We start from the raw sequence: 25,697 nt of genomic DNA, 5'->3' as shown, positions 1-25,697 counted from the left end.
ATCTCTTATTTCAAAGTCAAACTTCCATAGTGTCAAACAGTTTTCAGAAAACTTCTTTGCCTTTCAAATGAAAAGATTAAATGTGTTGTACAACAAACCTTTATATTTAGGTTTTGCTGTATTAGATTTATCGAAATGGAAAATGTATGATTTTCATTATAATTATATCAAACCTAAATACAATGAAAATGTTCAATTAAATTATATGGATACAGATTCTTTTATATATACCATTAACACTGAAGATTTTTATAAAGATATTCGGAATGATGTTGAGATGAAGTTTGATACATCAGATTATTCTGATGAATTACTTAATCTCTATAATTTTCCTAAAGCTAATAAAAAAAGGTTGGGGTTTTTTAAAGATGAACTCAATGGAAGACCTATGACTGAATTTGTTGGTTTGAGATCAAAAATGTATGCCTTTAAAACATCTAATAGTAATGACAGCTCTGAAAAAACAGTGAAAAAATCAAAGGGTGTTAAAAGAAGTGCAATAGATCAACTAACTTTTAATAGTTTTAAAAAATGTTTGTTTTCGGAAGAGGAAGTGGTAGGCTCTATGTCAATGATTAGATCTAAAAATCATCTTTTATCAACAATTAAATGTAAAAAAGTAGTTCTCAGTCATAAAGACACAAAGGTTCTTATACAAGACAATAAAATTAATACACTACAATATGGCCATTATAAAATAGATGAAAAAAGATTAGAAAATAAACTTAATGAAATGGATTCAAATATTTATGTTTATGAACAAAGAATAAAAGAAATAGAGAATTGTTCTAATAGAAATAATTATCAAGAGAGTGAAATAGAAAAATTTAAGAAAAATATATATGAATGTGAATTTGAAATGTTTTATACAGAACTAGAATTAAATTTATTAGATTGTAAAAAAAATGAATAAATGTACTCTATAATTGTAAATAAGACAGAACAAACAACGCTTTTTTATTTAAAGGGTAAAATGTAAGGTAATGTATAAACTAAATATTACAATTCACAATATTATTATTATTTTAAAATTTTTATTTAACAGAACAAACATCGCTTTTACTTACAGGGTAATGTTAAAATTTATGAGAATTAACAGAACATGAAAATTTGAATTTAACAGAAGAATTACAATATTTTCTTTGAATTACATTCAATTTGTTTACTTTCTTCTATATTTAGTGGTATAGTTTGTTTATAGTTATCTATACCACCCTGTAATCTATATACTTTATTGTCATCATTACTTAAAGGAATTGATTTAATGTATTTATCATTATCTTCATCTAAATTAAACGGTATAGTTTGAACATAGTTATCTATACCACCCTCAACAAGAATAGTTTCATCCTCACTAGATCATCATCATAAAGGATTGTATCATGGTCATCATCATCATCATCATCATCATCATCGTCATCACCATACAAATTATGAGAAAATTTACCATCCTCTTTTTTATTAATGTTTTGGAGATCTGAAAATATAAATATTTTACTATATATATATATACAAATATTATTTTATATGTATTTAACCAACCTTTTTGAGCTCCATCCGAAATATTATTTTCAACTTTTTTATTTATGTTTTGGAGTTCTGAAAATATATATATATATATATATATTAGTATATAAAATTATATATATATATATATATATATTAAACTCACCTTTTTTTAATTTACTCGAATTATTATTTTCATCTTCTATTTTTATATTCTGTAAAAATAAACATATTTCCCTACTAAATCAGATTATGTTATAATATCACTATTAGTTATTTTGAAATCGTTAATATCGTTAATTGATATTTTATCTGTACTAATCTGACTTTCTTTTTTATTTAAATATTCAAGCATCATTTGAGCTGCTAAATTTCTCTTTCTTAAATATATCCCATTAATTCTTTCTGCTTCCTCTATTTCAATTTCTTGGATTTGCGGGCCATCACTAAGATAACCTGTTTCTTCTTCTTCTATCTCTTCTCTTTTACTCTCTTGTTTGGAGAGAAGATCAGCATCCTTTGATATTTTTTCATAGACAATCCTGTCTTTTCGTCTCTCTGCATTAATTACTGTTTGGGATAAAACTTCTGCAAATTCAAAACAATTTATTCTTAAAGTTGCTAAGGGGGTATTAGTATTGCGTTTAGATTTTTGATGGCGTTGGCGATTAGATAAATATTTTAAATTCATACGCTTAGATTTACTTAGACTTCGTCTAGAATGTGTTCTTCTATATATATTATTGTAATGACATTTAACTCCTACTGTAGCAGTTTTGTATTGGATGGTAAAGAATCTGTTTAGACCCCTTCTTCCCAAATCCATATGCCCTCCTATTCTCCTTTCATTTTCAACTAATTTTTGCTTAAAATTCTCAATTATAGCTCTCTTTGTGAATTCGATTTGAGAGTTGTGTATGTTTTCAGTGCTTTTTAATTTATGAGTAGTGTTCCTTTTTATTGGAACCCGACTTACACTTTCAAATTCTGTATCACTATCACTGATCCCCAACACTAATTCTTGTGACGTATTACTAAATGTTGGTGCTCGACTTACGTTTTCAAATTCTCTCTCACTATCAATTATACCCATATAAATTTTTTCTGATTTTTCTTCTCCTATGTTCTTATTTTCTATGTGATCAACACTTTCATTTTCGCTATTAAAATCAAAAAGATTGGTTGGGGTTGTAGTTGTTGATGTAGCTGTTTTTGTTGTATCTTCTTCCAGAAGTTCTTTTTTTAATGTAGTTGCTGTTGTTGTAGTTGTTGTTTCTTCCTTCTCCTCCTCCTCCTCCAGAATTCCCCTTCTCATTGTAGGTGTAGTTGCACTTGTTGTAGTTGAGGTAGATGTAGTTGTAGTAGATGTTGATGTAGATATTTCTTCTTCTTCAACTGTACTTGCACTTGTACTTGTTGTTAAGTCTTTTTCATTAATGCTACCATTAATAGCATTAAATATTTTAGTATCGAGTTCACTTTTTAAGTTTGGTATCTCACTTTCATCACTTGTCTTGTTTATGAGATCCATAAAAATATGACTGTCCTCTAGGATCTCAAATTTTAAGTCAATTTTAATGATTTTTTTTAGTTTTGGAACATTGATAAATAACCCAATCGAATTATTGGAAGTCGATGGGTTTTCAATTAAAGTCATTTCATTGGGGAGTGGTACCATTTTCACCATCGGATTAAAGAGGGAAAGTATCACAAAAAATATTATAAAAACCGTCATTTTAATTTTGGTTTTGTTTTTTTTTTGACAATCGAACAAACGAACTATCGAATGAATAAGCAAACGATCCGAAATTGAGTTGCGTGAACGAATAGATGGAAACTGAACACTTTTTGAAATTCTTCTGCCTTTATACCCTCCAGATTTGTATATATAAATATGTAACGTTCTGTTTAAATTCTTATCTGTACATGCTTTTCTTCACACTTTATAAATAGGAATTGCGTGATTGTGAAGAAACATAATTTATTTCACGCATTGACGTCAATGTCTACATTTTTATTGTTGTTTATAGAATTTCGTTTTTATGAATCCAACTATCTTCTGATTTTGAAAGGCCTACCCAACGCACAAGCACATAATCAAGTTCCACCCAAAATTCTTATCTGTATATACTCTTTTAGTCTAGCCAACGCACAAGCTCATAATCAAGTTCCGTTCCGTTTATAAATAGGAATTGCGTGCTTGTGAAGAGGAAACATAATTTATTTTCACGCATTGACGTCAATGCCTACATTTTAATTGTTCTATGCTTCCACTTGTTGTTTATAGAATTTCGTTTTTATGAATCCAACTATCTTCTGATTTTGAAAAGCCTAGCCAACGCACAAGCACATAATCACCTTTTTGTTTCACAATCTTTTCAACAAGATAAGTATTAGGGAATTTTGTTTTTTTAATTTCTTGTTTATAGAAACCGCCTTGTACTGGATCACCCTTCAAGTCCTCAAGTAAATATGTGGTGGGGGATGTATTTTGTACTTTCCGAATTCGAAAAATTTCCGTTGTCCAGTTTGGGGTATAGCCTTTTTCAAAGACATGTTTATATTTACTTATTCGTACATGATCCCCCTCTTTAAAGTCCCCATTTGTAAATATTTTTAGATGATTGTATGATCTCATCAAAATCTGTTTTTCATTTTTAGCATTGACGTCAATAGGCTTCATTTTAATCGTTCTATGCTTCCTGTTATTATAATTATTAATCAACTCTTTGTATATTTGAAGCCAAGTATATTTTCCATTAAAACTAAACTCACGCCACATAAGTTCTTTTATTGTTCTATTAAAACGTTCCACAATAGATGCTTTAAGAGTACTAAATGTTGAGTAATGATTAATTTCATATCTTTTCATCAATTCTCTAAATTGTTTATTATAGAATTCATTTCCATTATCTGTTTGTAAATTCTTTGGTACTCCACGACCAGATTTCATTATTTTTTCCATTGCTTTTGTAACTTCATCTGCATTTTTTGATTTTATTGCTTCACCCCATCCATATTTAGAAAATGTATCTATTACTGTTAACAAATACCTATACCCCTTATTTGATGATGCATATGCCCCCATTTCAACCAAATCAGCCTGCCATAAATCATTAACACCCTTTACTATAACTCTACGTCTTGGGAAATTCTTGAATGATGGGCGATGTAACTCATTTACAATATCTCGTTTACTCATAGCTTTATTTTATCTGGTATAAATGGTTTCTTCTCTAAAGATTCAGTTTCACCTTTTAAAACTGAGGTTGGTGCAATTATATAATTGAAAATGTTACTTTCTATTTCATTTATATCCTCCACTACCTTATTAAAAGTTTTCATGAGAAATTCCAATTTTTTAGAAATTTCACTCACTTTTCCCTCAATATTATTGATTCGAGGTCTTAATCTAAAGATTTGTTGTTTCTGCGGTTGCTTAGAAATTTCATTAGATGTATTCTGTACTACTTTACTTATTTCATCATCAATATAAATCTTTGTTGCAATATCATTTTCATGAATGGGGGGTAGGGAATTTTTAAATCGTTTCCTCTGAACATTTAAATGTCCATCATAATCATTAAGTATACTTTGAAATTTTTCTAGACCTTTTGTTATATCTCTTGAGTACTCTTTCTCATTTAAAAAACAACCAAACTTATCAACTGACATTTTAATTATAAAATAAATAATGAAAGATTGGTATATTTATGTATGATCCACATTAATTGTTAAAACTTCTTCTTCGTTTACACGATGTGCAAATGGACTTTTCCGAAGTATTATTCCATCTATTTGTGTCTGATCAGAACGAATGATTGGTGGAGGTTTTTTTAAATGTTGGTTTATGAATTTGTTAAAATTTTCCAATTTATCAACAAACTCTTTTATTGAATTATGTATATACTCCATTTGAGTTATCATTTTTATTACTTTACTTTCCAGCTCTGATACTCTTTTATTTCGTAGTTGAAATGATTTAGTTATAGTTTCCATTTGATGTGATTTCGCTTCATTAATTTTATCATCAACATACAATTTAATAGCCAAATCATTTCCGTTTATTGGTTTTGAAGAGTTTTTAATTCTTTTTTTCTGAACATTTATGTGACCATCAGTGTCTATATATATACCTGTAAGACTCTCAACTTCCCTTTTGAAAAGCAAGGAAAAATCTCTATCATTTGAAAAGTGACCAAACTTGTCAATAGACATTTTACTATTAAACAAAATGAGAAAATGTTTTCTATTTTATTAATATATTATTTTTGCTTCCCGCAATTCTTCTATTATTGAAAGAATTTCATTAGTATGGTTATTATTACCAGCCGCTCTCGATGCCATTAAGAGTTGCAATCTTTCAACAAGTTCATTAACATTATCCCAATATACATAGTTTGGTGGTATTTTTTGTAGTCTCATATACCCAGAACCAGTATGTTCTTCATTTACTGAAGATGATATTAATGGTTTAATAATTGAAGAATATTTTTTAGAACGATTCCCCTTTACTTGACCATCTGGTTGATAGTTTCTTTTGTGAGCACTTGTTTCAATTAAAATGTTTTTATATGATTCTAAATCGTTCTTAGTATAATCCTTAGGACTATTATGAAAAATTAAAGAGTATAGACCTGGTGATAGAGTCCATAAATTTCCACTTCCTAATTCCATCAAATTTTTTTTAATTTTAAGTGTTGTATTACCCAACATTAAAATATTATTTTCTTCTCTTGGTCCATAACTATTGTCTAAAATCTTTTCTTGCTTTAACTGATTAATGTTGAGATTGTACTTCACCCCGGTTTCTTCATATACACTTTCATTTAAATCATCTGTGTGAGGTTGTTGTGAAACATCGGATTCATCTATAAGAGACTGATGCGAAACATCAGATTCATCTATAAGAGACTGTCGTGAAAAAGCATCAACATAAGCATCACTCTCACTATCACTTTCGATTACTCTCTCGTGTTCCCTTTTTTCTTTTTTACTTTTAGGTACTCTTATATTCTCTTTCTTGAACTTAGTCTTAATATCATGTGTATCATTAATATATTCCTTTTTATTCAATTTTTTATTTTCAGTGAGTAATTCATGTAAAGGTTCTGTAATAGGTTTAAAAGTTTCCTCCAAATTTGATACGTTCTCATTTTTTATTTGTTTCAATTCATTAAATTTTCTTTTTAATGAATTTCTACTTTTCGTCAACTGTTCTAAAAGTTTACGCTTCATTGTTGTCGTTTTCTCTGATACTCATGTGCTACTGGGAAAAATGTACTATAATTTAAATATTTATAACAAAGAGTTTGAGTTTGAGTTTTATAAAACTTTATTTTTATTTTTATTTTTATTTATCAAAATAGATACATTAATAATATTAAAAATGAAAACATTTTAAGCTTTATTTAATTCTAAATAGAGATTGTTATCATTCCTTTTAATAATACAAAAAAGATTATCTTTTATATAATCAATTGTTGAATCCTCTAAAGTTGAGTATCGTTCCGGCAAGTACAGCATATACTCTTCAAGTTCAAGAGTGAGGGTCATCCCAAAGCTGGTTTTCTTACGTTGAGCACGTCGAATAGGGTAGCACACCTCCGATTCCATCTTCGCCTTTGTTAAGAGAGGTTTTGGTGCGTTACCATTAAACTCCTTGAGTACTTTCATCATTCCCGGATTGACCATTTGTAGTTGTTTCTTCTTGTAGTTGTTTTCGTTGTTTTTGTTGCTTTTACCTGTTTTTGTTGTTAATTTTAGTTGTTATTTTAGCAGTTGTAGCTGTTTTTTGTTGTTTAATTTACCTGTTTTTAGCAGTTGTAGCTGTTTTTGTTGTTAATTTTAGTTGTTTTTAGCAGTTGTAGCTGTTTTTGTTGTTAATTTTAGTTGTTTTTAGCGGATGTAGCTGTTTTGTTGTTGTTTTCAGCTGTTTTTAGCAGTTGTATCTGTTTTAATTGTTGTTGTTGTCTTACTGTTTTAACTGTTTTTTATGTTGTTCTTATTGTTGTTGATTTTGATGATTGCAAGATTTTTTAGGTTGAAACTTTAGGCTGAGAACGTTTTAGCTTGAAACTTTTAGGTTGAGACTGTTTGCAGGTGGTTTTTAAATGTGTGTTAGAATAACTTTTGATCGAGTTTTTATACCTTGAGGTAAACTAACCCTGCCTGTTCTCTCTCATTCTTGATTTAGCATCAACCAATCATAGCAGTGAACAGCATGTAAATAGGGTGGGTTTCAAGAATCATAGAGAAATTACTTGATCATAGTGTAAAAGTTAGGGTGGGATAGAGAGAGTAAGAATTGGAGGGACAGGTGTCCACAGTTGGTACTATTAAAGTCTTGTTTTCTCTCATAGTTATAGTTAATGTTATTCCCCAAGTATTTCACAATTTCTTTTGGGGGTTGTAAATTTCCAAAACTATCAAAGTAATGTATACTTTTTTTATTTTTGTTATAAGCTACCCAATGTGTACCATTTGATGAACTATCATCTAGGTTTATAATTCCTGACTCTTCTCTCCAAGGAGATTTGGGGAGTGAGTCTCTCATAAACACACCTCGGAAATGTGGAATGTACTTTTGAGCAAAATTCAAAATTTCGAAATTTGAAAGAGGTTTTTTAGGTAGCTTAGTAATTAGTTTTTTGGATTTCCTCTAAATGGATTAAGATATAATCCATAACCTTTTCTATAAGGTTTAAGAAACATACCTTCACCCACCTTAATACTTTCCATTTTCTTATTATGTTGCTTACTCTCTTCTAATTGTTTTTTCCCCATATTTGCATTATTAATAGTTTTAGCTATAGCTGCACTACCAGAGGCGAGACTACCTAATGCACTTAGTGCAGTCAAAATGGGTACAATAGGTAAAAAACCACCAATTTTCGGTACATTAATAATACGAGGAATCTTAATTTTTTTTTTATTTCTGCCTATTGATTTATTGACTGCTTTACGTGCAACCTTAATCGCACTCATTAGATCTAGTGGCTTCTGAGTTTTCAATGCCCGCATTCCTGTTTGGATAACATTTGAAAAACTCTTTACCTTTGATTTCCTTTTCTTACACTTTCTCTTTGTTCCCTTTTTCACACCCATTCCGAATTTCTTTTTTGTTTTCATAATATTTGTAATCAAGTATGCTGCTGTTTTCTCTGCAATACTACTATCTTTTGAACCAACACGTTCCCACGCTTTATTTATTAGTACTGCGTCAGCCTTATGTCGATCAGCTAGATCCTTATATTGTGAATATGCAATATCATGTACTCTACAAGCTTCATCCAATTGATTTATCCCACGATCACCGCGCTCCAACCTTTGTTTTAGCTTTGTTCCAGGTCCACAAAAATTATAACCAGGAATATGTGCTTCAAATGGAAGTGTGTTAATTATTTTGTTGATAATACCACTACCTCGTTTCAAGTTTGAACTCTGACTGCAACAATTATAAAAACTTTTACCCATTTTATATAATGTTTAATCAAGGAGCATTTCTCATCGAATGAAGTACATTACACACGTGAATATGCGTTTAATACGTCAAAAACAAGAAATCTGTGTTAGAAATATCGAGGGTGGTGATCATTCATTAACAAATTCAGTTCCACGACATAGTTCTTTATTACCCAATACAATAAGAGCATTGGTTGTCGGTCCCTCAAACTGTGGAAAAACAAATGTTATGCTCAGCCTTATTGAAAGTCCAAACGGGCTAAAATTTGAGAATATATATGTATTCTCAAAGAGTTTATATCAACCAAAGTATGAGTATTTAGAGAAACTAATTAAACCGATAAAGGGAATGGGATATTATACGTTCTCACAAAATGATGAAGTTTTACCACCCGCTAAGGCTAAAGAAAACTCTATTATGATTTTTGATGATGTTGCTTGTGAAAAACAAAACAACATTCGTTCATATTTCTGTATGGGGCGTCATAAAAATATAGATTCTTTTTACCTATGCCAAACATATACTCATATTCCAAAACATCTAATACGTGATAACGCGAATATGATTATAATGTTTAAACAAGATGATTTAAATATGCGTCATATATATCGTGATCATGTAAATACTGATATGTCCTATGATTCATTTATGAAAATTTGTCAAAAGTGTTGGAGTGATAAATACGGATTCCTCATAATAAGTAAAGATAACGATATGGAAAAGGGAAGATACAGGAAGGGTTTTAATGAATTTATAATTATTTGAGAATATAAGTTTCATTCTGTAAGCTATATTTTCACAGTACATTATTAGACCCCAAAATGAGTAGATCATTCACTCTTACATTAAATGGTAATGAACCCATTACAAACATTTCTTATTTCCCACCCATTGAACTGACAAATGGTGAATATGAGTGTGCACTCATTGACTTTCATATGTACAACTCTATACCCAATGTTGATATAAATAATAATCTATTTCATATTGGTGATAAAGTAATTCAACTTCCAATCGGGTCATATGAACTCAATGATATTTATGATTTTCTAAAAAATAAACTAAAAGATTATGATCTTGAGAAAACATTTCAAATGGAGAGTAATAATAACACACTTCAAGTTCATATTACAACTACCAAGGAACCTATTTATTTTAATAGGAACAACTCCATTGGACAATTGCTTGGTTTCAATAAAAAAATAATTTATCCCGACTTGAAAAAAACATATATATCTGATCAACCTGTCAACATTTTAAAAATAAACACAATACGCTTAGTATGTAATATTATAAGCGGGTCATATATTGATAGTAGACAAGATCATTCATTATACGAATTTGGAATTAATGTTCCACCAGGCTATAAAATGAATATCACACCACACAATCTTATTTACTTACCAGTCAACACTAGAGAAATAAGTACACTCTCTATTCACATAACTGATCAGAACGGTGAATTAATAAATTTACGCGGTGAAAACTATACAATTCGTTTACACTTAAGATTAATACAATGATTATATACAATAAAAGAGGTGATACCTACCATCATCAGCACACTTTAAAACATAAAGTTATGGGAAGAGGATCGAAACCAAAAAGACACACACTTACATTAAAAAAATAAGTTAATTCTTAAATCATTGGGCTTCAAAGTGCGAGTTTAACTAAAGTCATGGGGTTGAATGAAATATTGGCAGTACGGGAAAAACCTTTCTCTGATGAAAGTATATCAAAGAAGGAATATCACAGCTATCAACCCTATCAACAATCATTTAAACCAAATGATGAGATAAGAATTACAATCCAAAATCAAGATTTATATGTACTCCCCCATGAGAGTCTTCTAAATTTTCAAGGAGATATTACCCTAATTAAGGAAGGGGGAGTGGTAGAAACTCAAAATGTTATTGCGAAAATGAGAAATAATTGTATGGCATACTTTTTAGATGAAATACGCTATGAAATCAATGGTGTTGAAATAGATAGAACAAGATTTAGTGGTATTACTTCTACAATAAAAAACTTTGTTTCTTTAAATCAATTTGAAAGCAAGAGACTTTACAATTCTGGATGGAGTGGAGGACCCGTTTTCAATTTAAGCCCCCACTTCAACTTTTCAATACCCCTTAAAAACCTACTTGGATTTGCTGAAGATTTCAAAAAAGTATTATTAAATTGTAAACATGAACTAGTACTATTAATATCAAAAAATTTTAATGATGTACTTGAACAAGATAAATTTGAGAATGCACAATTAGTCGGAAAATATCATCTCAATATGACTAATATTACATGGAAAATTCCTCATATAACACCCAGCGATTCAACGAAAATTAAAATGTATGATATTATAAAAAGTGGAACCAATCTACCGATTGCATTCCGTAGTTGGGATACATACATTAATCCTAAACTAAGTAATGGAACAAATCATGTTTGGAATGTTAAATTAGCTGCTAACCGAGAACGTCCACGATTTGCTTTAATTGGATTTAAAGATAACCACTATCTGATTACAAACAATTTAAGAAATCTAAAGGTCTATTTAAACTCTGAAACTTATCCCTACGATGACTTAAACTTGGACTTTGATAAAGATCGATTTGCTCACCTATATGATATGTACTGCAAGTTTCAATCTAGCTACTATAACCGAAGTGAATCTCCTTTACTATCACCTACAGACTTTAAAACTAAAGCTCCTATTATCGTAATTGACTTATCATATCAAAATGAAATGGTTAAATCGGGGCCCATTGATGTTAGGATTTCAATTGAACTTACCAAGCCCGCTATCGAAAATGTTCAAGTATATTGCGTGCTCATACATGATCGTTTAGTTGAATATAACCCGTTGAATGGTCTAGTTCAGCGGATTGTCTAACAATTAATCAATCAATCATGAGTGAAGATATTGTTGCAATTGATGTTCAAGGATTTCTTGGGAACAACAATAAATTTATTCTAAAGGAAATTGGAGTCGTATTCAAAAACGAGACAATCTTGAATTCTAATTTTATCATACACTCTCCACATGATTTTATTGAATTGAATAAGAAATGTAGAAAAACAGCTACTTGGCTAACAAAAAAACATCACAAAATTTATTGGAATGATGGAGTATACTTTTTCAAAGAAACACAAATGTATCTAAGAGAAATAATTAGAAAACAGGAAATAATTTGTAAGGGATATCAAAAAAGGTTATTCCTACAAAAATTTTTAAAAATTGATAATGTAATTAACATTGATGAAATTGGTTGTCCCTCTCTAAAAATAATGGATGGAAAGCACTTTCCATATTGTTCATTACATGCTCGGGATGGTGTCTGCTCTCTGAACAATGCTCATAAAATCTTAAACTTTTACACAAACGAAAACTCCTAAACACCTTTTAAACAATTCATTCACATTTTGAGAGTCGGGAAAATAAGTTTACGAAATGACTGATTCTAATAACAATCTTAATATACCGACTTATTCATCTTTAATAAATAAAATTAATTTTTTTATTAATACATTTGGAAATATGATTTCAAAAGAGGACTTGAAATTACTACTGGAGACAAGGAACATGTTCATGGGTACTGACGTAAAGGAGTTTATAAAAACAACATTTGGAGAACATTTAAATTTATGTACATTTTCTAATGATAATATAGAAACTTGTGCTTGTTTTCATTTTGTAATTCAACAATATAGAGTTAGAAAATTAATTTCATCATATATTGAAATTTTTAAATAAAGAGAAAACCAAAAAAAAAAATTTTCTATTGTTTTGAATTTGTTTTCGAGGGTGGGTCTATCATCAGCTGTTGCATTTTTTAACATCTGTTTTCTAAGTATAATACAACGAGTTATCTCTACCAAACTTTAGTTTAAGATAAACATTCAGACTATTACGTTGAAAGAAAAAATGATTTCCTCAAAAATTGAAGAGTTCTTAAGGGAGCATGGAAGTGAGATCTTCAAGGAACATGCTACGAAATTGAAATCATTTCATACATTTTTTAAAGATGTAGAAGCCACCCCACTAATTCATTCAAAGTATGGAGAACACCTATCATCCTGTGCATGGGCATATGATGATTGTAAAGTTGGACCTGACACTTGCAGGTGTATGCATGTTGAAAAGAGAGAAGAAGACGCCTTAAAATTGATGGAAAGATACATTCATTTATTTAAAAGACTCAATGTAAACTAATTTAAGACGAATATATAGAAATAAAAACGTATTTGACTAAACAAACGATCTCATTTGTTTTTGTGTATAAATGTGTATATTCTGTTAGGAACCACCACCACAAGCACCGCCACCACCACCATCCCTCTTACACTCCTACGCTCACTTTCCCATCTAATGCTCGCTAAAGAGGGGAGAGGTTACCGAACTCACGCTTGTTTCACACCACAAAAGTATGCGGTCTAATATCCCTCAAACCAACACCTTTTGACCACAAGACCGTAGCCAGGTTACACTAACAGGTGTCACCTACAACCCTAATTGAATCAACAAAACGCCCACGCATAGAAAAACAACTTCCCTTCCTCCTCCTCCTCCGCCTAAATATAGTTTTACAAATTCATACGCATGACAAAACACCCCTTGTAAAACGAATAGTTTTCTAAAACTGAACTACTTTCCACATTTCTCCTTAACACATACATTTTTTGAAAACTTAGAAGGTAACCGTTTTCTCTCTCATGTAAGCGCATGAGAAAAAATTTTCAAATATGATTAAAGAAAAACGTATTTGACTCTGTTAGGAACCACCACCACCACAGTCACCATTTTGACCACAAGACCGTAGGCAGGTTACACTAACAGGTGTCACCTACAACCCTAATTGAATCAACAAAACGCCCACGCATAACAAAACAACGTTTTTGTTACACTCCCACGCTCACTTTCCCATCTAATGCTCGCTAAAGAGGGGGAGGTTACCGAACTCACGCTTGTTTCACACCACAAAAGTATGCGGTCTAATATCCCTCAAACCAACACCTTTTGACCACAAGACCGTAGCCAGGTGTCACCTACAACCCTAATTGACTCAACAAAACGCCCACGCATAACGCGTTCTAACACAAGTTAGAAGCAACATAGTGATCTGTGTGCAACCATTGCACTCCACAAAATCCCACGCATGACAAAACACCCCTATCACACACGCAAGCCAGGTGTCACCTACAACCCTAATTGACTCAACAAAACGCCCACGCATAACGCGTTCTAACACAAGTTAGAAGCAACATAGTGACCTGTGTGCAACCATTGCAGTCCACAAAATTCCACGCATGACAAAACACCCCTATCACACACGCACCTTTAGCTTGAGAAAAAGACAAGACAAAACAAGACATATCAAAACACCACTCTCTCACACTCCTACACACCACTTTCTAACCTCATTAAGTGACCTGTGTGCAACCATGCTCATCTAACTAGGGTCAGCAACACCCCCCTTTTTGAATTAATTATGCTAAGTAGGTCATTAGAACACCTGTGTGCAACCATGCGTGACTAATTAGGGTCAGTGTGCAACCATGCGTGACTAATTAGGGTCACCCCCACCTCCTTTTTTGACATGATTTATTACCTAGTGAGCCAGCTCCCGTATTAACTACCTACTTGCACTATGAAAATTGGATTTTGAAATTAAAGTTTTGGCACAATGTGCTTTTCGTCCAGTCTTGGAGTTATCCGGAGCTTCCCATGAACTAATAAGCTTAATATCGACCCTGCGCTCGGGATCTTCCATTGTTTTTCCGTAAACAGAATTATTCATTAATTTAAAAAAATCTTTTTCAAATTTATTTTTTGCATTTTGCCTATGTAAAGTGTTTAGATCAATGTAATTCTTTAACCAAGGCTTTTGTAAAAACTGAACACCTCTATGGATCTTTTTCAATACTAACCCATTCTGTATACATTGTTGCAAATTCCGATAATGTATTACATAATTTTTCTTATTTCCCAGGTCAGCAATTAATTTTCTTACCTTATCCTCTTTTGAGGCCAGACAATTTGACGGACAAAATGGAAGATCATTATGAAGATCATGTAAACGGTATGGATATATTAAGTCCACTTCCAAAAAATAACCGTATTTGCTATCGATTGGAATATTATTAATATCAAAATTGTCTATGTCTGTGGTAGACATCCACTTAAAATCTTTATATGGTAAAGGTTGTGACATTGCCCAACCATACAAGTTATTCGCATCTACATACATTAAAAATGAAGACTCCTTCGAGGAATCATAATCTGACAAATATTTGTTATTTGCTTTTGTATATCTATGACAACATTGAACTAAACCACCTCGAATGCTACTTTGAATAAATCTATACATATCTATATCTGTCAGCAATTCAAGTTGAATATTTGTAGATTTCAACATTGCCTCCCAAGATAGACCTGGTGTCGTAAAATACTGAGCTGGGTCAAGTGAATAAATTTGCATACAAATTTTTCGGAAGTTTTCAAAAATGTCGGTTAAAAGAAATACATCTGTTTTTAAATATAATTCTAAATAATCTTTAAGAGTGGAACAAGAGAAATGCGACCAAACTTTAAGAGCTTGATCATAATCTTCCTGAGAGCATTCCCTTTCCGTTAAATTACTATAGAATGCTTCCCTTGGTGGGAGGGAAGTTTCCTCGAGTCTACTGGCGGAATCTAAATATTCATAGGGAAATATACCCTTCTTACGCATTAGTCGAAATTCTATATCATTACTGAAAAACGATTTTACAGTGTTCAATTGATCGTCAACTAAATTAGAAGCTAGGGAATCTAAACTTGATGGCAGAAATCTATATGTATCGAGAAAACGAATTTCAAAACTATTTCCACTTAAACTTTTTATTTTCTTCGAGACAGAAATATAGTTTTCCTTATTTATTGGTATTACGGAAATTTCACCGGGAATCTTTCCCAACTCTTGAATAAACAAATGACAGTCGTATTTTGAAAAATTATGAAAAAATACTGGTATGAATTTGTTTACTTTATAATCAATGTTACACTTAGAGTGGGCTGCACCTCTAAAGCGACCTGCGAAATGACAATGATCTCTAACCCTATCAGTCCCTAAATCTTTCTGACAAATAGAACAATTCAATGAATTATCAAATATTTTCTGGTCATCCAAAGTCATTCTCATAGGAACTATTTTATTTAAGTAGTCATCACTCAATTTAGTTAAATTTTTTATCAATGAATCTACAAAACTTACTCCCGAATTTTTTCCTGTTTCTAAAACAAATTTATCTAGTCTAGAATCAAAAGCACACTTTATATAATACGCATATGATATTGGAATATGTTCATTAATATTAAATAATTTAGGGCTCACTTCAAGATTTTTCGGTTCCAGAATGCATTCAAAATCCGCGTAGACAACGAATGGAACTTGAAGCTGATGTTGAACCTGGGTAAATTCCAATGTATTATTCTGGGGGTGTGGCATCTTTGAGACCTTTTTACTTCAGAGCGTTTTGTGTTTCAATGCAGCTTCCTCAGTTTTGGAAAAATTTAAACACACATTGCAGAAATATTGCGCCCTCTTCTGATTTCCTCTCTGAGCAGTCATTAGTCTTTGAAAGAGAAATATATACAAATTATTTAATTGCTTAAAAGAGATAAAAATGAATAAAAGAATTTACCTTGAAATATTTTTAATGTACATGTAATGTCCATTTCCACCTTCTTCCAAAAACATCATATTGATATGAAGAGGCTTTTCCACTTCCGATTGAAAAAGTGGTCCAATTATTTCCCTAGTCTCTTCATTATATCCGAATACGTTTAAACTCATATGAGTATTCTTCTTTAAAAAATTTTTTATACATTTTATTTCAAGGGGGAAAGTCAACCCTGTGAAATCTAATATTATTTCATCACTTATTCGAATTATCTCCAGCGATATATCAATATTATATGCCGAACATCTTTGCGGCCTGTTAACAATTTTCAAGGCAGAAATCAAAGCCCATTTAAAACAATAGTGGTCATTTTCGTTACAAACGTTAACTATTGCTTTTTTCGTTAAAAGGAAACGAGGTAGTGGTATGAAAGATGAACCAGCCATCGGTGTATAATGATTCACATTCATTTCCAAGCGAATCAATTTTATAAGAGACCATCCACTATCTCTCTCTTGAAATTCTTGTGTTTTTGAAATTATTTCCATGGTATGTTCATGGAAGATATTTTCTAAGTCAGAATCTTTGTTCATGATCGTCATTTTACTTTGAAAACTTTTCATATCAATTTCTTCAGATTCATCTTTAAAAAGTATATACTCTGCAAACAGTTCAAAGTTGACTTTTGCTGAAGTATAACTTTCTAACAGAATGCTGAGATGAGGTAGCAGGGACAATCCAGCTTCACTCAAGAAACTCTCTGGTAAGATCAAGTCCGATCCATCGTTTACATACATGTAATGTAGTATTCTTCCCTTGAATCCCTCGGAAATTTTTTTGACTCTTCCGTCAAGGGGTTGAATTGCATTTCGCTTATGCAACTCCGAACGGACATGATTTGCCCACTTATTCTTTAGCAAGAAACACTTGCAGGATTGACAAAACTGGTTTTGGTTATTCATTTTTATTTTATTCGTTTTGGTAAAATTCTTTTTTCACGATCACTTTTTTCACTTTTACTCAAGTTGTGTTTGACGTAGCAGAGTATCCCACTTCAAGACTATTTTTGGTAGACTAACTATTGTCCTCGATCATTTATAGTGTTTGAAGTGGGCGTGAACGATAATATTGAAGATGAGAGATGCATACTAAAGATTTTTTTAAATTTGAAAACAATATAGGCAATTCTAGTAGGTTACATCGACTATTCATTGGTTAGAAGAGATGAGAAGTATTGATTTTGAAAAATATTTGATACAAGTGTAACCAATAGGACACCATCAAATCGATAAAGGAGACACAAAATCATAGAATAAAGGAGAGTGTTGGTTAGAAGAGGTCGCACATACTTTGCTGCAGGTGGGAAAGGAAAGGTCATTTTTTAGACACACCATCATACTCAGGTAGCCAATAGGGGACAGTTTGGAAAAAATCATTTCGAGTTAGGGAAAAAACAAAGATTTTCATTTGTTGAATTTCGAGAATGCACATTTTTGGGTAAAAGAAGAGGAAAAATCAAAGATTTTCATTTGTTGAATTTCGAGAATGCATATTTTTTGGGTAAAAGAAGAAGATGAAAACCTGTAGAAGTTTCCTTATAAATCGTGTAAGCATATTTAAAAGGGTAAGACGAGATTGTTGACTTAGATAGACAACATGCATTCAGTTAAAATATATAACTTTTTGAATGTATTTGACGGAATTCTGTTCAATGCACACTATGTACGGCTCCAGTTCATACAATCAAAACTCTTTGAATGTGAACGAGGTAATATAAAAACATCTATTCATGGAAATCATATGGACACCTGCGTGTGGAGCAATGATGCAGCCACTGAGGGAGTTGATACTTGTGTATGCCATCGAATTTCGGATTACAAAAAGGAAGCACTCAACATTATGAATATATACTATAATCTAGAAAAAAGAATGAAAAGGATTAAATAACATAAAAAAAATGTTCGCAATACCAAAATAAATGAATAAATGTATTATTATGCTACTTCTGACTTTTTATTTCGAGTTAAAATTACAGGTACGAAGAATGGAAAATATTTCCTTGACTGAGATATGTCTGCCACTTGTGAGTTGTTGCGCATTCGTGATTTCAACCCCTATTATGGGAACGTCGTATGAGCTCGTATGAGGTCGTTGGCGTGAGGCCCATGATCTTGTCAATGAGCGTGCGCCTTCTGGGTTGTGCATGTGTCCCTTTTATTGCGGTCAGGTAATTGACAGGTGCGCATGTTCGGGTAGCTCTTGCTTGAATCCCTTTTATGACATGTTTATGACCCATTTGTGGAAAGGAGAGAATCTTAGACAATTTACCAGTTAAACGTTCTGGGGCGGAAACAAAAATGTGTATTTGAAAATATTCCACATCTGAGAATCATTAACTTGTGAGATTTATTTTATTGGGGTTCTTTTGATTTCTAAATTAGTTTTACAATCATAGGAAACATTATTCCCCAACATGATCGGACATGTTCCTCTAAGATAACCATCTTTGAATACTTTGGGTGTGCGACCTTTCACACGTGCACAGCAACACCTGTGATAATGAGGCAAAAGGGTACGTGATCACACCTTTCCCCAACATGATCGGATATGTTCCTCTAAGATAACAACCTTTGGATACTATGGTTGTGCGACCTTTCTCACGTGCACCTTTCTCACCTGACTATTAATTGCACATAATGAGGGGAAGGATACATGATCAATATTGTCACATGGAGATGTGGGGGCGATGGGGGCAATTAAGTATAATCTTTATAGACATGATCGTGACATTTTTATGACTTCAAAGCCCATTAAAATCAGTTTATTTATTGGATTATGCTAATTGTCCCAGAACCCGCATACGATAATGAGGGGGGGAGGGGGGGCCGGGGGCCATTAATATGCTAATTGTCCCAGAACCCATCTTTCCCTACTACTATGGATCTTTGCAAAAACCAAGAATCGGATTAATTCTATTCACTGTATCCAGACTAACTTGCTTTTCAATAGCTGTAGACACAGAGCAAAGTAAAACTACAATATTGTTTTGAATTTGCAATACGTGTTTCCTCGGCATTAAAGTTAGATCATATAAACTTAAAGTAAATTCAAGCGATTTTTGTTTTAAATCGTCTATGATTGATTGTATGCTTTGGGCTTCAAAACATAAATTTGTTTGTTCTTTCTCGTCCTTTTCTTTAACTTCTTCAACGGTTTGATTGTACTTAGAGAATAACAATTCTTCACATGAATTTCTTCGATTTGGAATTGATTGCGTATGTAATCTAATTAAGTGCCGCCGAAAACTCAGGAAATTTGTAAAAATTTGTGTGCAGCCATCCTGCTGACAAGGCAGCATCAAGGATGTTCTTGTTAACAGGTGCTTAATCTTTAAACGGGATATTAAATTGTTGGGCGTTGAAAATAATTTTCGACAGCGATAGCAGATATAAATATTGAAAAAATTAATTTTTATTCATGAAATCGATTAAATTTTGTAAATTCGATGATCTTATGTCATAAGCGGTGTCTATTTCGAAAATTATCTTTTGAACTGCTACCAAGCTTGCTCTGAGGCTTTCGGGTAGCTCAGCGAGTAAGACATGAAACACTTAAAACACAAATCTTTGCTTTTTAGGAAGGAGTCACACTTTACCAGCGACTTCTCAAAGTAAACAAAGAAATCTAAGAACTCCAGCTCAGACGATGCTTGAATAATTATAAATGGCTGTATTGTTGATCCCTCTAAATACTTTTCCCTGACTATATTGTTGATACGACGTTCATAGTCATTCAAGCTTGAAAGCCGTAGTACCATCGAAAGTTGAGCATCCGCTATTGTCGGTTTTTGGTTCCTTTTCCCGTTTTGATTCAAGATTTGATGAAAATCCTTTGATCCATATTTTTCGATAGCAAAAAATCGCTGAGCACGCAAAACAACTTGTTACCTTTACGCCTCTCACAACTAAAAAAAAAGGGGGATTCAATTGAAACTTGGTACAGATGTTAGGGAAGAGTGTACCAACATAACAAAACAAAAAAATCGATAATCGAAAATATGCCCGCGAAATTTGAAAAGTCACCTTACTTTTTGAACACACCTCGTACATATGTTCATAAAAATATGTGTTTGTTAATAGCATCCAATTTACTTCATTATTTCACACATTAGCTTATAAGCAAATAATTATTAGATTACGTTACGTTACGTTTATGTTTGTGTATATATGTATGTATGCAAAACAGACATTACAACCGATTACATTACCGATTTCGTTTTGGTAAGAAAACCGAGTTTGAATAAAAATCAAAGATAAACTAACACACTAACACGAATTGTAATAAAATCATTTTACTTACGCTGTAAGTACGGAAGGACTTTTATTAGTTTAAATTCCTGAAGCAGGTCCTCCAATTTTGCTCGTCTTCGTTGTCACTCATTACACTGTTAACCCGCACAGTTTCACAATATACAATGAAGTGAATTTGCAGCCATACAGGCGCCGCTTACTTCGATAACTTCGACAACGGTAACTTCAAGAGGGGAGTTTGGTCTCTTTCCTCTCCTCTCCAGTCAGTCTCATTTTTTCTACGTCTTCCCCTCACGTCCCTCGTCAACAACCACAGAACCGAGATTGATTTTAGTTCGGAATACTAAAATCGACATCGCTTCCGTCATGACACCGAGAAGAAAAATGTGAGAAGACACAATACTAAAACCGAGAAGAGCCGATCTCGGTTTTCTTCGTTCTCAATTTTTCTGGGTGCAAACACACATTTTAATTCCGCCCAAGAACGTTTAAATGGTAAATTGTCTAAGATTCTCTCCTTTCCGCGAGTGGGTCATAAACATGTCCCAAAAACGTTTCAAGCAAGAGCTTCCCGAACATTCGCACCTGACCGCAATAAAAGGAGGGCACAAGCCCGAAGGCGCACGCCTATTGACAAGACCATGGGCCTCACGCCAAGACCTCACGGCTGACTTCTAGCTCTAACACGTCCCATAATAGGTGTTGAAATTACGACCGCGCAAAAACTCGCAAAAAGCCGATATAACTCAGTCAAGGAAATATTTTCCATTCTCAGTACTTGTAATTTTAAATCGAAATAAAAAGTCAGAAGTTTTTTATATTTTTATATATTTAAAATATTTTATTTGTCATGGAAGAAGTCTATTTTGACAATAATAACAGATTTATTCATTTGTTTTGGTGTTACGAACATATTCAATTATATATAATTAAATATATATTATATACGGATAAGGGATCAAGAAAATATTTTCCGTACCTGTAGTTTTAATTACGATTCAAAAGCCAGAAGCATATTTTGTATCTTGTTATAATATTTTCTCATTTATTTTATTATATTGTTGAACGTTGATGCACTAAAAGCAGTACAAACAAGTGGCCCAAACGACACCAAGCACGTGCTTGTTACGCGCGGACCCATTTTTATTTCGGGCAAATACGGTTCGCGAGGAAGGTACATAGAACAAATAAAGTCAGGACAAAACATAGATCAACAAGATTAAAGCAAATGAGCTAAGATTTTAGTTTTTAGTACAGGGATAGAAGTTGAGGAACAAATTAAATGATATCGGTTGTTATAATTATTAGAAAGAACGCGAAAGGGCTCATGCTGACTAAAATTGGATGAACATCGTGGCAAGTTGATAGGATGGTAGTTTCGCATTAGTCTAACATGAACATTGAAACTTAGGCGGCTTACCAAATCTACAGAATCAATATCGCCTCTGATAATATTATTCATAAAAATAGTACCAAGCATAATTCTACGGCTTACTAGAGTAGTCAAATTAATTAATAGCAATCTACTCGAGTAAGAAGGCAACCTGACGTTTTGATCCCAGTTCAAACCACGTAAGGCAAAAAGAAGAAATTGTTTCTGTACGGACTCTATACGGTCAATGTGCACTTGATACTGAGGACTCCAAACGGAAGAACAGTATTCTAATTTAGGACGGACAAGTGAGGTAAATAATAATTTGGTAGTGTATGGGTCATCACATTCTTTAGACCAACGCTTTATAAACCCAAGAACACTCATAGCTTTATTTACAGTAGAGGTTATGTGGGAGTCAAATTTAAGTTTAGGATCTAGGAGAACACCTAAATCGTTTACTGAGTATATTCGGTCCAAGGACAAGTTCTGAAGAGAGTAACTCATGAACGTTGGCGTACCCCTATAAAAAGTCATAACGTTGCATTTAAGATAGTTTAAATTCAAAAGGTTGTACTGACACCATTCCTGGAATCTATTTATGTCTGACTGCAAGCAGAAACCAGATTCAATAGTATTATATGAAAAGCAAAGCTTAACATCATCAGCATACATTAGTACACGAGAGAGAGTTACGATAGAAGGAAGATCATTTATAAACAGGGTAAACAGCAAAGGGCCTAAATGACTGGCCTGAGGCACTCCAGATGTCACGTTGATCATCTTGGACACAGCGTTTTTGAATAAAACCCTCTGAGATCTACCATTCAAATAACTTGAAATCCAAGTTAACAGATTATTCGGAAACCCGAGCTGATCTAAATCCACCTAGTACAAAAGATGTCAATTCGAGCAGGTTAGTGGTGGTCGATCTACGGTTAACAAAACCATGTTGACACCGCGATATTAAAGAGGAGCACAAATGTTGCAACTGAGAGGTAATAATGCGTTCAAATGTTTTAGGAATTGCAGACAATTTGGAGATTCCCCTATAGTTCTGAGCATTAACCTTCGCACCCTTTTTGTGGAGTGGAATAATAAAAGAATCTTTACAAGATAGTAGGAAAAACAGATGATGAGATAGACAAATTAAAAAGTTTAAGAATGGGTTTACAAATAGTTCGGGCACAAAACTTAAGAACACACCCAGGGATTCCATCTGGCCTCGGAGAATAGGTTGGCGGTTTAGTTTCTAAATCACTTAAGAGAGAACTCTCGGTGATTACAGGAGAAAAAATACAATTTGCCCAGTTTAAGTGATTAGGGTAGCTAGAATTAGACCAAGAAACAGAACTATAAGTAGATTGGAAGAATTCAGCAAATAAATCTGCAATTTCGGGATCCGTAGATGCCTCAATAGAGTTTAATCGTACGGATGATGGCAATGCTGAAGACTTTCGCTTAGCATTGACAAAGTTATAAAATTGCCTCGGATCCTTTGAAAATTCAAATTTACATCGGTTCAAATACATGGAATAGCATTGACTGTTAAGTACATTAAAATTAGTACGAGCCACCACATATCTTGAAAAATCGGATGGCCTACCCGACTTTTTGTACTTTTTATAGAAGTTTGTTTTTAGGTTTCTAAGTCTTTGCAACTGATTGGTAAACCAAGGTGGCCTGTCTAACTTAGGAGGAAAACTGTCAGGAACACATTCACAGAAAAAAGAGTTTATGACACTATAAAATAGTTCCGTAGCACTTTCAATATCCAAGCACTTATATACATTTTTTTTAGTTATATTGTGAAATCAAGTTGTTGAGTTTACTAAAGTCACATTTACGAAAGCATCTACTTTTATTTGGAGAAAGTGAAGAAGAGAGGGTATCAACGGAGGGAGGACAAATTGTAAGTTCTAATGTGGGATGATACTGGTCTTCAGGCACAACTAGTGGGTCAATTCCAGATACAGTGACTTCAGACGGATCTAAAACAAATACAAGATCTAATTGTCTGTTTAGTGATTTGCGTATAAAGCTAACTTGCTGTAATGATAGGTCTAACAGACCGTCAACGAAGTCATGGTCATATAAAGGGGTAGAGACAAGTGAGTCAGTGGAAAGGGACCAAGAAATGTCAGGGAGATTGAAATCACCCAAAACAATTAAAAGATCCCTTTCGGAAAGATGAGATAAAACAGTTTTTATTGCAGACAAATGTTGCTCATAAATTGTTAAGTCGGATCCAGGTGGAATATAAGAACAAGTTACATAAATAGAAAAAGATTTCAAAGAAACTTTAACACCAACGAATTCAATGTCATTGGGATTAAGAAAGTATATTCCCTCCGATAATAAAGTAGAGGTAACGGCAACCAGCACCCCACCCCCCCTACGAGGAGAGCGATCAGTTCTATACGTATTAAAATTTTTGGACTGAACTTCGGAGTCTGATATCTCCGGTTTCAGCCAAGTCTCAGTAAAGGCCAGAATGTCTTCAGAAAGGGCAGAGGAGTCAGCATAAAGCTTAGGTAGCTTCATATTAAGTTCCCTAACATTTTGATAGGCCAAAAACAAACTGCTCAGTTTTTTGGCGCAGGTACAGTCGTGGAAGGCCTATTATTAGTTCTCCGTCTGTTTGGAACAAATTCTTTAATGACCAATTCATCATTAAGCCAAAAACTTTTAGAATTTAGTACATTAAATACTTCCGGAGGAGCAGATATTTTAAATGAAGATATCCTACGAACATATGGAAATTTAAACTCCTCCACTGTGATGTTTTGAGATGCGAATTCCTGTTGTATAAATTCCAAAACATCTGCAGAAGTGGTTTCAGGTGTTAAACGAGACACAAATAATTGCTTTCTATATGGAACAAACGAGAGGCTCTTTCTTCCACCATTAGCAATCTGAACATCGTTCGTCTGATTATCGAGACTAGGGACTCCTATAGAGCTAACTTCACCAGTAGGCACAGAAAGCTGCGTAGGGTTTGACCCCTTAGGCTGACTAGCAGAAACTGGGACTCCTCCAGAGCTTTTGGTACCTATGGGTACTGCTGTCAGTGAAGCTTTAGGTCCCCCAGACCCAGTAGATGCCGACATAGCTGCCGTTACCGATCGGGTAAAAATATTTATAGCTAAGTTGGAATTTAGAACTGATGCCTTTACGGGAGCAGATTTTGAAGGAGCGGTCTTTTTGCGTTTAAGTGACCCTACTGACATTTTTTTATTATCAAGGTCCGCCGTAAACTCTTTAAAATCAGCAACTACGCTCATAAGTTTATCAAAAAGTTTCATAAAACGATCATTGGTCAGCGCAACAAAGCCATCCAAATCACGGTTTATTTCAACGCATGAGGCACAAGTCCACGAAA

General features: G+C 33.0%; 1 protein-coding gene and 1 long non-coding RNA gene across 2 annotated transcripts in view; one reads left to right on the top strand and one right to left on the bottom strand.

Moving 5' to 3' along the window:
• Window positions 1-361: 361 nt before the first annotated feature.
• LOC136117504 (uncharacterized) lies at window positions 362-10,084 on the bottom strand. The gene is made up of 3 exons (XR_011604060.1): window positions 1,673-10,084; window positions 1,543-1,599; window positions 362-1,477 (listed from the first exon to the last, which is right to left on the bottom strand). It is a non-coding gene; the product is annotated as an uncharacterized lncRNA (long non-coding RNA).
• Window positions 10,085-15,005: 4,921 nt separating this feature from the next.
• The window catches only part of lovit (loss of visual transmission), a 654,250-nt gene continuing 643,558 nt past the window's right edge, over window positions 15,006-25,697 (top strand). The window contains exon 1 of the mRNA XM_070996020.1: window positions 15,006-15,051. Coding sequence (XP_070852121.1) covers window positions 15,021-15,051 — 31 coding nt within the window. The 5' untranslated portion in view covers window positions 15,006-15,020. The remainder of the gene's footprint in view (window positions 15,052-25,697) is intronic.

Source organism: Drosophila suzukii, chromosome 3 (genome assembly GCF_043229965.1).
Source record: "Drosophila suzukii chromosome 3, CBGP_Dsuzu_IsoJpt1.0, whole genome shotgun sequence".
NCBI lineage: Eukaryota > Metazoa > Arthropoda > Insecta > Diptera > Drosophilidae > Drosophila > Drosophila suzukii.
The sequence above is the reverse complement of the archived record's forward strand: the minus strand, read 5'-3'. Positions and strand labels throughout refer to the sequence as shown.